Genomic DNA, 13,290 nt, shown 5'->3' with positions numbered 1-13,290 from the left:
CCTTGCCTAATAGTATTACAAGTTTAACTGACTGCGATTATATTCTGTGTAGAAAAGAGTCGAACCAGCCAGGAGTCGAACCTGGAATCTTCTGATCCGTAGTCAGACGCGTTATCCATTGCGCCACTGGTCCGGTGAATGCTATAAAAGTGACTTCTCAATTGGAACAAAACTAAAGTATAGAGAAAAGTTGTCAAATATCCATCAAACAACTATATTTGGCAGATGGACATTCCATTGAGTGCCGGCCTTGCCTAATAGTATTACAAGTTTAACTGACTGCGATTATATTCTGTGTGGAAAACATTCGAACCAGCCAGGAGTCGAACCTGGAATCTTCTGATCCGTAGTCAGACGCGTTATCCATTGCGCCACTGGTCCGGTGAATGCTATAAAAGTGACTTCTCAATTGGAACAAAACTAAAGTATAGAGAAAAGTTGTCAAATATCCATCAAACAACTATATTTGGCAGATGGACATTCCATTGAGTGCCGGCCTTGCCTAATAGTATTACAAGTTTAATTGACTCCGATTGTCTTCTGTGTAGAAAACATTCGAACCAGCCAGGAGTCGAACCTGGAATCTTCTGATCCGTAGTCAGACGCGTTATCCATTGCGCCACTGGTCCGGTGAGGTTAACATAACTGACTTTTCAATTGGAACAAAAGTATAGAGAAAAGTTGACAACTATATATCAAACTAGTTAGTACATTCGGCAGAAGGACATTCCAAATAGGAAAGTTCTCGGCGGAATCTTAGTTGCGACAATATGATTGGCTTTGCTACAACAACAAAAAAACTCGACTCACACTAGCCCAATAAAAACACATTCAAGTCGACTTGCCGGAACCCAATATCAGTTGTTCACCTCCGACGTCAGAACTTTATAGAAATACGACAAATGCTTTTATCGTCTGATCTGGGCTATAAAACATTACGATGGTCAAGGTATGCATTTGTATATTTGAAAATAATTTTAGAACATATATAATAATTATTATTATTAGTCATAAAATATCAAAGAGATGTCTGTGGTTACTGGTTTGTAGACTCATGACGTCAACTGACGCCTGAAGTTGATGGTTGCTAAGCAACTTAGTACGCCGTGGGAGGAAGAGGATGGCAGCACGTAACGAGCTGATGATGGTGTTTGTGTTTGCTCAACCTTGGCTTCTCTTTCACAGCACGGCACGGCTAGTAGTAGTAGTAGTAGTAGTATGTATTTACCTACAAATTATGCCATCCGCCAAGTGTAGCTATTCATAGTATGCGGATGGCTGTTTTAAGAGCTTGGAGTCCAATCGACAACCTGTCTGATTTCTGATCGCTCAAGCTCGCCTGGTCAATGTGGTTTCTTGCTATTTAACTTGGCTAACCTAGCGAGTGATAGCTAAGCCAGGTTAGTTGGGAAGCTTTTTTCTTCTTCTTAACTTGCTTCTATTACCGTACAAGATCAAAAACGTGATTGTTTTGTTAATCCAATAAATAGGAATGTCAAATGTGAAGATGACACGTTATTGTTGTAAAAAGCTGACATGCGCCCATGGATGCGAGCCTTTTGTGGAACATTGTTTACTTTAGTTAAAGATGTGATTGTTTGTTTCTCAGATGGATACACAAATGCTGGGTATTATTTTAGTGATTGCATGACGTTGTCATTGTGGATGACCAATCAAGAGGTCATAATATAAAGCTAGTGTGAGTTGGATCTTGGTTGACTTGCTTGCTTGCTTGCTGCTCCAGTAGTCAAAGTTTGCCTACAATACAATCAGAGGTCTTGGGTCGAACTGTGCCAAAGATGGCATCAGAGTCAGTGAAGGTGGTGGTCAGGTGTCGGCCCATGAATGACAGGGAGAAAGCGCTGAGCTGTAAGATTGTCGTGTCAGTAGATATGAGTAGGTGTCAGTGTTTCATCCAGAAGCCAGGAGTAAACGAGCCACCAAAACATTTCACCTTTGACGGAACGTACTTCATTGACCAGACCACTGAGCAGATGTACAACGAGGTTGCCTACCCGTTGGTTGAGGTAGGCTAACCTAATATTAAAACAGCAGCACCATCTCTGTCTTTGAGACACCCGCTACACACACACACACACACACACACACACACACACACACACACACACACACACACACACACACACACACACACACACACACACACACAAACTACAGAACTGAAACAAAACACCATGTCACCATTACAGTACACCTAGTATGTCACCGTAGTATATCCCATTGCTAATGACCTTAGTTCAGAGCTCTTTAGATAAGAGGCTGCCGTCAATCAACTGCAAAGGTCAATTGTGAGCCAATGGTCTTGTATTCCTAAAGCTTCTTTTCTACAATAATTTGAATGTAATCTTCAAGCAGCACTGTGAGGCCTCTGGTAGTGTGGTCCAAAGTGGCTGCCATTCCATTCCTTCTTCCTTCTTGCACCCAATCTAGTTCATGTCATTGACACATCAAAAACAGCCCTTATGCCGTGACATTGTTCCACAATGCCGTGACCCGGATTCGAACCGGGGTTGCTGCGGCCACAACGCAGAGTACTAACCACTATACGATCACGGCGAGCTACCAGGGCTGGTGGGAGGCAGGGGGCAGATAAGGGTCTTAGCTACCAGGGCTGGTGGGAGGCAGGGGGCAGATAAGGGTCTTAGCTACTAGGGCTGGTGGGAGGCAGGGGGCAGATAAGGGTCTTAGCTACCAGGGCTGGTGGGAGGCAGGGGGCAGATAAGGGTGTTAGCTACCAGGGCTGGTGGGAGGCAGGGGGCAGATAAGGGTGTTAGCTACCAGGGCTGGTGGGAGGCAGGGGGCAGATAAGGGTGTTAGCTACCAGGGCTGGTGGGATGAATGAATGAATGAATGGGCTTTATTGTCATTGCTACAGTACAGGTACCAAACAACGAAATTTAGGAGGGGTGGCTCCCCTGGTGTTAGGAAAGGGAAAAAAAAAAAACTTTTAGAAAAAGAATAAAATCACAAGAAGGTAAGGAGCTGGTTTACATAAATAAAGGCTATGTTCACAATCCACTGTACTATACTGCACAGATAGTCAACTAGGGTTGTCATATTGCACAATAGTATTTTTTCACGTTATTTAAAGTGTCACAGTTTGCAGGCTTGAAATGTACATGTTTGTGCCTCAGCACTAGCTGCCATACAATCCGTCCAGACTGTCCTGGGCCCAGAACTTAGGTCTTTGCTGTGTTCAGGGCCTTGACGGCCCTGTGGTAGAAGCAGTTCTTCAGTCTGTTTGTCTTAGCGGCCGGGGTCCTGTACCTCCTTTTCGAGGGCAGCCTGATAAAGTGTACGTGCCCAGGGTGGGTCGGGTCCCTGGAGATCTTGGAGGCCTTCCTGAGACAGCGTGTGTTGTACAGCTCTTCCAGAGAGGGGAGGGGGGCGCCGGTGATCTTCTGTGCTGTTCTCACGACTCTCTGTAGCGCATTTCTCTCCGCTGTTGTGCAGCTGTAGAACCAGTTGCAGATGCCGTAGGTGAGGATGCTCTCCACTGCGCCACGGTAGAAGGCCACCAGTATCTCCTGCTTGTTGTGTTCTTTCCTGAGGCATCTCAGGGTGTATAGCCGCTGTTGTGCCCTCTTGATGGTGCCTTTTGTGTTGTCCTTCCAGGTCAGGTCATCCCGCATGTGATGTCCCAGGAATCGGAGGGTTGAGACTCTCTCCACGCTCTCTCCGTCGATGAGCAGGGGCTGGATCTCAGACTTTTTCCTCCTGAAGTCTACGATGAATTCCTGGTCTTTGACTTGTTCAGCAGCAGGTTGTTAACCTTGCACAGCTTGCTCAGTTGCTCTACCTCATCCCTGTACGCCGCCTCGTCCCCCCCCGAGATACATCCCACCACGGTGGTGTCGTCTGCAAACTTTACGATGTAGTTGCTGGGGTGGACGGGGGTGAAGTCGTGGGTGTAGAGGTTGTAGAGGATGGGGCTTAGCACGCAGCCCTGGGGGGACCCAGTGCTGAGGCTGAGGGCTGTGGAGGTGTGGGGGCCCACCCGCACCCTCTGGGGGCGGTCGGTCAGGAAGTCCTTGATCCACGCACATATAGAGTGTGATAGACCCAGGTCTAGTAGTTTGGTCACTAGCCTGTCTGGAAGGATGGTGTTGAAGGCGGAGCTGAAGTCCACGAAGAGCAGTCTCGCGTAGCTGTTTCCCCTCTCCAGGTGGGATAGAGTGGCGTGGAGAGTCGTCGCGATGGCGTCCTCTGTGGACCTGTGGGCTCTGTAGGCGAACTGGTATGGATCCAGGTTGGGCGGGAGGCGTGTGAGTATGTGGGCTGCAGGGGATAAGGGTGTTAGCTACCAGGGCTGGTGGGAGGCAGGGGGCAGGTAAGGGTGTTAGCTACCAGGGCTGGTGGGAGGCAGGGGGCAGATTAGGGTGTTAGCTACCAGGGGGCAGATAAGCCCCCAGCCCTGGTAGCTAACACCCTTATCTGCCCCCTGCCTCCCACCAGCCCTGGTAGCTAACAACCTTATCTGCCCCCTGCTTCCCACCAGTCCTGGTAGCTCGCCGTGATCGTATAGTGGTTAGTACTCTGCGTTGTGGCCGCAGCAACCCCGGTTCGAATCCGGGTCACGGCATTGTGGAACAATGTCACGGCAAAAGGGCTGTTTTTGATGTGTCAATGTTATGAACTAGATTGGGTGCAAGAAGGAATGGAATGGCAGCCACTTTGGACCACACTACCAGAGGCCTCACTGAGCTGCTATGAACTGATCCATTGTGGATGCAAGAAAGGATGCAATCTGCGCTCCAAGTGCAAAAAGGCTGCCCTTAAGTGCACTGACCTTTGCTCTTGTTTAGGAGACTGCTAGGTGGACAACGACACATTATTAAAAAGTTGCTCTTCCAAATATTTGTATTCTATTTTGTGTTGGAAGTACTAGACATAATGCAAGAAACAGATCAGTATTCTTGCTAAAATTGATTTTAAAACTGTACTATGTTATAAGAATGTTGCATACATTCTAAATATTCCATTTGATGTCATAATGCACTCAAGCAGACATTATACATTGCAGTTAATGGAAGTTCTAGATTGCACAATAACATTCTAGAATGATTTGCAGAAATATTTTCCTCCTGAAAATGTGTGACATTTATTTAGAGTCTACCTGACACCAGAGGTCAAATCTGAAGTGGCTCCACGTCTAAAAATGAAGTTTACAGTCTATAGAAACACTGGACAAAATGTCATGCTTTAGTCATGAAATGCACAATTCTTATACAGAGCTTATCTGCTCCACTACATGGGACAGTTGGTCTTCAGACAGGGTGGACACACCTGGCAATACACACAGTACAAAACACAGATACAATCAATACATTGCTGTGATGTCGACTGTCTGTTCTAAAAGCCATTGGATGTTATTGATACAGGGTGTGACTGAGGGGTACAATGGAACCATTTTTGCGTATGGACAGACGGGGAGTGGGAAGTCGTTCACCATGCAGGGGGTGTCAGAACCGGCTGCCCAGAGAGGGGTCATCCCACGTGCCTTCGAGCATATCTTCGAGAGCATTCAGGTATATAGACCTGGTCTTCATATGGGAGTGTTCAGGTATATAGACCTGGTCTTCATATGTGAGTATTCAGGCATGTAAGCATGGTCTTCATATGTGAGTATTCAGGCATGTAAGCATGGTCTTCAGATGTGAGTATTCAGGTAAGCATGGTCTTCAGATGTGAGTATTCAGGTAAGCATGGTCTTCAGATGAGAGTATTCAGGTAAGCATGGTCTTCATATGAGAGTATTCAGGTAAGCATGGTCTTCATATGAGAGTATTCAGGTAAGCATGGTCTTCATATGAGAGTATTCAGGCATGTAAGCTTAGTTTTCATTCTGTATGTGCCACACTGCATTCCTGAAACCTACAAGGGTTGACTTGGCATGAAAAAAGAGTGATCAGTGATGCAATGGTTGGAATATCTGGTTTAAGACAAGCAAGACCTTCCGTATGGGAATCTTTGCAACTTTGGCTTACTGTATGTTTTGACCCCGTCCAATACATTGTCCTGGCCTCATAACCAACACAGTTTTTTTCTTCCTAGAGCTGGCTCTGACTCACTGTTCTTTCCTCCACAACCTGTTTGTTGTCTTCCATGTAAGATAGTGTGCCGAAAACACAAAGTTCCTCGTGAGGGCCTCCTACCTAGAGATTTACAATGAAGAAATACGAGACCTTTTGGGAAATGACACCAAACAGAAAATGGAGGTAAGGAACCGTGGCAACTACATTCGGAATGTTCAGCATAAGCCTGAATAAAAAAAGAAATAATCATCAGTATGAGCTTTCTCTGGCGTCAGTGGTGTTTGTATTTTGTGAAAAGGGGTTTTAACTGTTCCCTCTTTTCATAACGTTTGTGTCTCGGGCTACAATGGTTGTTGCCTTAGTGACTCGAGAACACAGTATTGTGTTTGTTGGTAAAGGTTATGGTGTCTGCAGAGGATGACAGGTTTTTTGATGTGTGAGTCTGTGTGTGTGTGTGTGTGTGTGTGTGTGTGTCTGTGTGTGTGACACAGCTGAAAGAGCACCCAGAGCGTGGTGTGTACGTGCGTGACCTCTCCATGCACATCGTGCACAGTGTGGGTGAGTGTGAGCGCATTATGGAGCAGGGCTGGGGGAACCGATCGGTGGGCTACACACTGATGAACAAGGACTCCTCACGTTCTCACTCTATATTCACCATCCACCTGGAGATCTGCAGTACAGGTGAACACGCACATGCACACACACACACACGCACACACACACACCAACAATTCAAGGACAATTATTCACTGAGTGTCTCTCTGTGTGTGTGTGTGTGTTTCCCTCAGACACCGCCGGCGAGGACCACCTGCGGGCCGGGAAGCTCAACCTGGTGGACCTGGCGGGCAGCGAGCGCCAGTCCAAGACGGGTGCCACCGGCGAGCGTCTCCGTGAGGCCACCAAGATCAACCTGTCCCTCTCCGCCCTGGGCAACGTCATCTCAGCCCTGGTGGACGGCCGCTCCAAGCACATCCCCTACCGCGACTCCAAGCTGACGCGGATGCTCCAGGACTCCCTGGGAGGGAACACCCGCACCCTGATGGTGGCCTGCCTCTCCCCCGCAGACAACAACTACGAGGAGAGCTTGAGCACGCTGCGCTACGCTAACAGAGCCAAGAGCATTCAGAACAGGCCCAGGATCAACGAGGACCCCAAGGATGCCCTGCTCAGGGAGTACCAGGAGGAGATCAGGCAGCTACGGGCCCTCATCTCTGGCCAGCTAGGCACTGCCAACCTGTCATGTGAGTGCCATCCACGCCGTGGCGAAATATACCGTAGATATACCTTATGCCACTAGAATTTAGAATGGTGTATTAGGCTAGTGCTGACTCTTGGTATCTGTAATGCGCCGACTATCAAAACAACAGCTACATCACTGAGAGGGCTAGTGCAGGGAGATCTGTCCGACACGCTGAGTCCAAGGAACGAGCATGAGTCCGTAGCTGCAGTTTAAGAGTGTTTATTTAACTACGATAAAAACATTGCTCTGCATAGATGGTAGGCTATTGCATGGACTAGATGGTTCATAGCCTTAGCGTGGCGTGGTCAACAGAAATATCGGCACCGTCAACTCACCCTCTCTCTGTGCAAACAAACAATCTGCATCAATCCCAAATAGCCACACGTGATATGCGTTAGGCTACCATTCTGCCCCGGTGACACACCCACACCCACACCTCCAGACAGACACACCCACTACCACTGGTGACAGTGACAATACTTCCCTGCTCCTACAGTATCAAAGCTGTACACGTTGTTTATCTACAGGTATGTTGTTTTGTTTTATAATTCGTTCTTTTTGTCTCATTATAACCAGCGTTATTAGCCTGTCAAATGCCTGATGTGCCTCCTGGTGGACAGTCGAGGCCACAGTCCAGCACTACAGAAGCAGAGAAGGAGAAAATCAAACAGGTAGCCGTGTTGCTCAACAGTTAACAGTCATTCACGCGACATGGCCAAATTAAGCTGAGCTGAGCTGTACTGGGCTGACCTGGGGGGTATTCCATCAACGTCACTAAAGGAAAATCCAGGCTGCACACATATGCCCATGTCGGCATGGATTCGAATCCGGCCCATGCCCTGCTGACATGCCCTCTCCTTTCTTCTCCTTACTTTCCTGTCTGTCTTCATTGTATCTGTCCAATAAAATGTAAAATGTGAGTGGGACTGCCCCACTCAGAAGAAAAAAAAACGTGAAAAACATATTCTTTTTATAAATCTCGTGAGATGTATCAAAATAAGGCTGGATTCTTTTTATAAATCTCGTGAGATGTATCAAAATAAAGCTGGATTTGAAAATAAATCCCGCAAGGCTGATAAAAATAAGCCTACCGTAGATTGTCCTTTAGCGATGTTGATGAAATACCCCCCTTGGTTACACATCCACCATAGTTGCTGAAACAACAAGGGCTGGAGCGGACAACGTGAAAGGAAAACATCCGAGTCAGTACAGCAATAGTTTGGGTCGGCCCAGATGTGTGTGAAGCCCTTTGGATGACTGTTTGACTGGTGAAGAGGAGGATTAGATCAGCTGATGTTGACCCTCTGTCCCCACAGGAATATGAGGAGAAGCTGGCCAGGCTGCAGGCAGAGTACAGCGCAGAGCAGGAGTCCAAGGCGAAACTCCAAGAGGACATCGCTGAGCTGCGCTGCTCCTATGAGACCAAGCTGTCCGGTCTGGAGAAGTCCAGAGCCAGCAGGAGGAACTCTATCCCCACTGCTACTGGTACTACCGCTGTAGACCTCGTCTGTCAGGAATTATCTACCAGTTCCAAGAACACCCAAAGCCAATATCTGACCTATAGTGCTTGTATGTTTGATTGTGTGTTTGTGTAAACATGTATATAATGTATACAGATATTGCTCCTCCAAGTCTCTTCTCCTGGAGACCTGTTATACTAACTTTGTTTTCGTATTCTCTTATGTCAGAGAGCTCCAGTCATGTGACCCAAGCAGCCATTGAGGAAGCATCTTGTCCTAACACTGATGTCCCACATAAGGTTGCTGGTGCAGGACCGACGCTGGCCAAGGTACAACGTGCCTCAAGTCAACAGTGCGTGTGGATCACAGGTCTGTAGTTCGGCCAGAGTAGAGCAGTGTTCATAACCACGTATGCTGTGACGTCTTTACCTGTAGGTGAGCCAGCCACAGGCCGCCCGCCAGGTGTCCAGTGTCCAGAGAGGGTGTGAGGGTGACGGGCTGGCAGACTCCTCTCCCATCAACACCCCAGGCCCGCTGGACCAGAAACATGTCCTGGAGAGGTGAGGGACCACACACAGACACACACGCATCTGTACACACATTCACATACAACCACATACAGTATGTGCACACACACACACACAGATAGACAAGCCCAAACATAAACACATACATACACGCACACACTCTTACACACACACACACACATACACACACACACACACACACACACAATCAGCGACAGACACACACACACACACACACACACACACACACACACACACACACACACACACAGTCTCTGGTTTAGTGTTATAGTGATGTGTTGTGGGGTGCCCAGGCTGCAGCAGCTGGAGCAGGAGGTGGTGGGGGGGGAGCAGGCGAGGAACAAGGAGCTGCAGCAGAGACACAGACACAGGAAGACTCTGGCCGACCAGAGGAAGAAGCAGCTGATCGCAGCCCTGGCCGAGAGCGGGGAGGAGAGTGACACCGTGCTGCTGAACGTGTATGACTCCATCCAGGAAGAGGTCCACGCTAAGAGTCAGCTTCTAGAGAACACCCGTGGCAAGGTGGGCCACAGGGAACTATGGGAAATGAAGTCCAAGACATAGGCCAGATTTATCCACTGAATCTAACCTAGTCTAGTCTACGCACATTTCACTTTTTTGAGTTTATTTCGTTTACTGACTCTGTCAACCACGATTTAAACTATGACATTTATTGACATGATGTGAGACTTAACTATAAGAATTAACTGATGGCATACGTCCTCCTAAATGTCCATTTTCAATCGTAGTGTTTGTATTTGAAGCCCAACTTGTCTACATTGTGATGTCCCAGCTGAAGGCAGCTAAGCTGGAGATCCGGGACCTGCAGACGGAGTTTGAGCTGGAGAGGAACGACTACCTGGCCATGGTGCGCAGGCAGGAGCGGGAGGGCCAGCTGCTGCAGAGCCTCCTAGAGCGCATGGCTCCCCTAGTGCGCAGAGACTGTAACTACAGCAACCTGGACCGCCTACGCAAGGAGGCCAGCTGGGACGAGGACACCGCCACCTGGAGGCTGCCTGAGGTGGTGGTGCAGAAGACGGCCTTGCCGTCAGGTGAGAGGGTGGGGGTGGCAGGATGGGAGGAGGAGAGGAACAGTGATATTGTTGAGAACATGTGCTGCCGTGAAGCTAGACGGAATGTTACCGTTTCAGGGACTGGATTCCTATGATGGACATGCTATGTTGAGATGAGATGCACTGTTGTAGCAAGCATGGCTGCGGTTAATTCCATTGATTAATTGGTCAATTCTGGTCAAGTGAAACTAAATTCCAATTTCAACTCAAAACACTGAAAAGCATAGAGGGAGTTTAGAATTGCAATTGGACTTTCAGTTTACTTCTTCTGTTGACATGGCATTGACCCCTCACCCTGGTCGCCAGTGAATTATGGTTGGAATGCTCATCCTCTGTTTCGTCCCCTCTTTTCTTTTCCTCCCTCTTTCTCTCTCTCTCAGCCGTGGGTCCTTCGGCACCTAGACTCTCGGCACGCAGGAGCTCAGCGGTGGACACAGCAGAGTCCTACCTGGTGTGTTCTCTCCCCACACACAATCATCTCTGCTACTAACTGGAAGAATATATACACATGTACCTTTATGCTATCTGGACTTCACTCATGGCTGTGTTTCGTACAGGAAGAAGCGGACAGGTACAGGGAGATGTTGAACCGTAGCAACAGCGAGCACATCGCCACCAACTACTTCAAATCAAAGAGGGCCAATCAGCTGCTGGGCGGGGAGCCCATGAAGGGACTGGGTAAGACCCGGAACAACCCCTGACCCCACAGCCCAGCCCAACCCAGACCACAAGATGGAGTGCACGCCTTCTAAAGATGCTTATATTTAAAAAGAAATAAACGATGTCACCCTCTTACAGCCCATAGTGCCTTTTCACTGGTCTCAATATTCTGTTTACTCACTGCTGACTAAGGTTATGTTACTAAAATATAAAAAATATCTATAAGCTTTCAAAAGGGAAGGTTCCTTTCTGCAACAACAGAGAACATGAACACGATACATTTGGTCTGAACAGAAATAAACGTGTTAATTATAGCGAGTGCATGCCACACGATGTGAATCTTTCATCCGCTTTTGTAAAAAATCATTTAGACTGTTGGAGTCTAATTGGTCTATTGGAGATGAAAAGATTTACTCATATAGACATGAATGACTTAAATGTTAAATGTACAGTACCAGTCAAAAGTTGGGGAGAATGGGGAAGTGTGTCCAAACATTTGACTGGTACTGTATGTTGTTATTCACCCTTTCCTGCTGTTATCCCACTGATCTCGTCTCCTCCTCTGCAGCGGTCCACGCTGCCCCCGCCGGGAACGGGACGCCCCACCTGACCTCCAGCGCCTCCACCATCGGCCTCTCCCTCATCGGCCCCTCCCTCAGCACAGAGTCCCTCCTCCCCCGCCCGTTCCGCCTGGAGTCCCTGGGTGTCCTCCCCCCGACCAACGGCAAGGTGAAGAGGAAGAAAAGCAAGACGCACATCTCCTATGAAGGGAACTGAGGAGGACTGGGCCAGAAGGGCGCTCTGCTGTGACCTCTCACCCCCCCTACCCACCTGCCATTTTTTTTGACCCATGGATTATTACTTAAACATGATTTTTTTAAATGTATGTGTTTTTATTATTTAAAATTGCTTAAATAATAAAAATATTTGATTTTTTAAAAACTAAATGTTTAAAGGGGGGTAGTTGGTAAATTGTTGCTACATGGCATCAATGTGCATTCGTGGAGAGTACCATCAAGTCAAAATGTTCTCTTAAAACATCCTTTTATTGAAAACAAGACTAAACAAATCCAACTTATACTTTGTGAAATGTGTAATGCAATATGTACATAGTTAAATTAATATAATTTCAATTGTTATTTGGAATGTATGGTAATAATAACATCGTAGACACCTGTACTAAGACTCTGGGAATTTCTTTTGATCAAAAACAAATGTATTTCCCATTTAATTTCATGTAATCATTCTCATTCAGTATTATTCATTTCACTTAGTTATTCTTTTCATTCCATTTCATGTACTCATTTCAATTAATTTCATTTCATTTAGTCATTCTTTTCCTTCATTTCATTGGGTCATTCTTCATTTCACCCCTTGGAAAAGTCCAAGAAGCAGGTCTCCCCTTTCTATTGTTGATCACCTTGTTCTCCATGCACAAGCAGGAAGCCACTTGGATCTTGAAGTCCAACAGGGGAGTTGGGCGTCTTCTGGCATCTGGGGCTGGCAGTCTCTTCGTTAGAGAAGCCATGCCTCTACCGGGGTCAGGTCCAGCATATGGAGGACGATGAGATGGCACCAGTTCTTGGACCTGATCTTGGTGCGGTAAAGGGCTATCAAAGAATCCAGAAGATCCACCCCCCCCCCATGCTCTTGTTGTACACCGACACAACGTTGGGGCATGAGACACCTCCTTTTGTCCCTCCTTTGCACTTCTGTGGTGGGGTTTGCTGCAACAAATGTGCTCAGGAGGGTCACAGGACGGTTGTCAAACCACTTGACGGCCCATAGGTTCACACCATCCTGAGTGGTCATCTTCTCCATAGGTTCACACCATACTGAGTGGTCATCTTCTCCATAGGTTCACACAATCGTGAGTGGTCATCTTCTCTTGGTGTGTTCCCCGTCCTTTTGCCTTCATGGCACGATCATCCATAAATGTGAAGCCTGCAAGACGGTTCTGTCTCACAGTTCCGACACTATGGACCTTCTCCTTCTCCTTCTCCAGGAGTACCTGCAGGTCCACACTGCAGAACCATCTGTCAAACAATTTATTTTGTGTAAAAGCTTGGTTGTCCCATAGAGGTAGCTGGGTTCCTTGTTCTATGGATGAAATCCAGATAAGATGTTACAGTTACAAAATGTCGGAAATTGCAAAATATAAATAAAAATAATGTTTTCCCTTGAAAATATAAGCAAAAGCTGTAAAGATAGTCTGTAAATATAGCCTAGTGCTATGTAAGTCAATTACAGTCC

General features: G+C 47.2%; 1 protein-coding gene across 1 annotated transcript; it reads left to right on the top strand.

The window, feature by feature from the left end:
* Nucleotides 1-1,799: 1,799 nt before the first annotated feature.
* kif17 (kinesin family member 17) lies at nt 1,800-11,814 on the top strand (the record flags this gene model as incomplete). Its single annotated transcript, XM_080540967.1, has 14 exons — nt 1,800-2,027; nt 5,403-5,549; nt 6,138-6,239; nt 6,548-6,737; nt 6,845-7,297; nt 7,873-7,967; nt 8,613-8,781; nt 8,985-9,085; nt 9,192-9,316; nt 9,598-9,826; nt 10,098-10,356; nt 10,758-10,828; nt 10,935-11,055; nt 11,606-11,814. The coding sequence occupies 14 exons, from the start codon at nt 1,800-1,802 to the stop codon at nt 11,812-11,814; spliced, it is 2,499 nt and encodes an 832-aa protein (XP_080397093.1).
* Nucleotides 11,815-13,290: the final 1,476 nt, after the last annotated feature.

This window comes from Nansenia antarctica, assembly GCF_963989245.1.
Source record: "Nansenia antarctica genome assembly, chromosome: 10".
Lineage (NCBI taxonomy): Eukaryota > Metazoa > Chordata > Actinopteri > Argentiniformes > Microstomatidae > Nansenia > Nansenia antarctica.
This window is presented reverse-complemented; position numbering and strand designations above follow the sequence as displayed.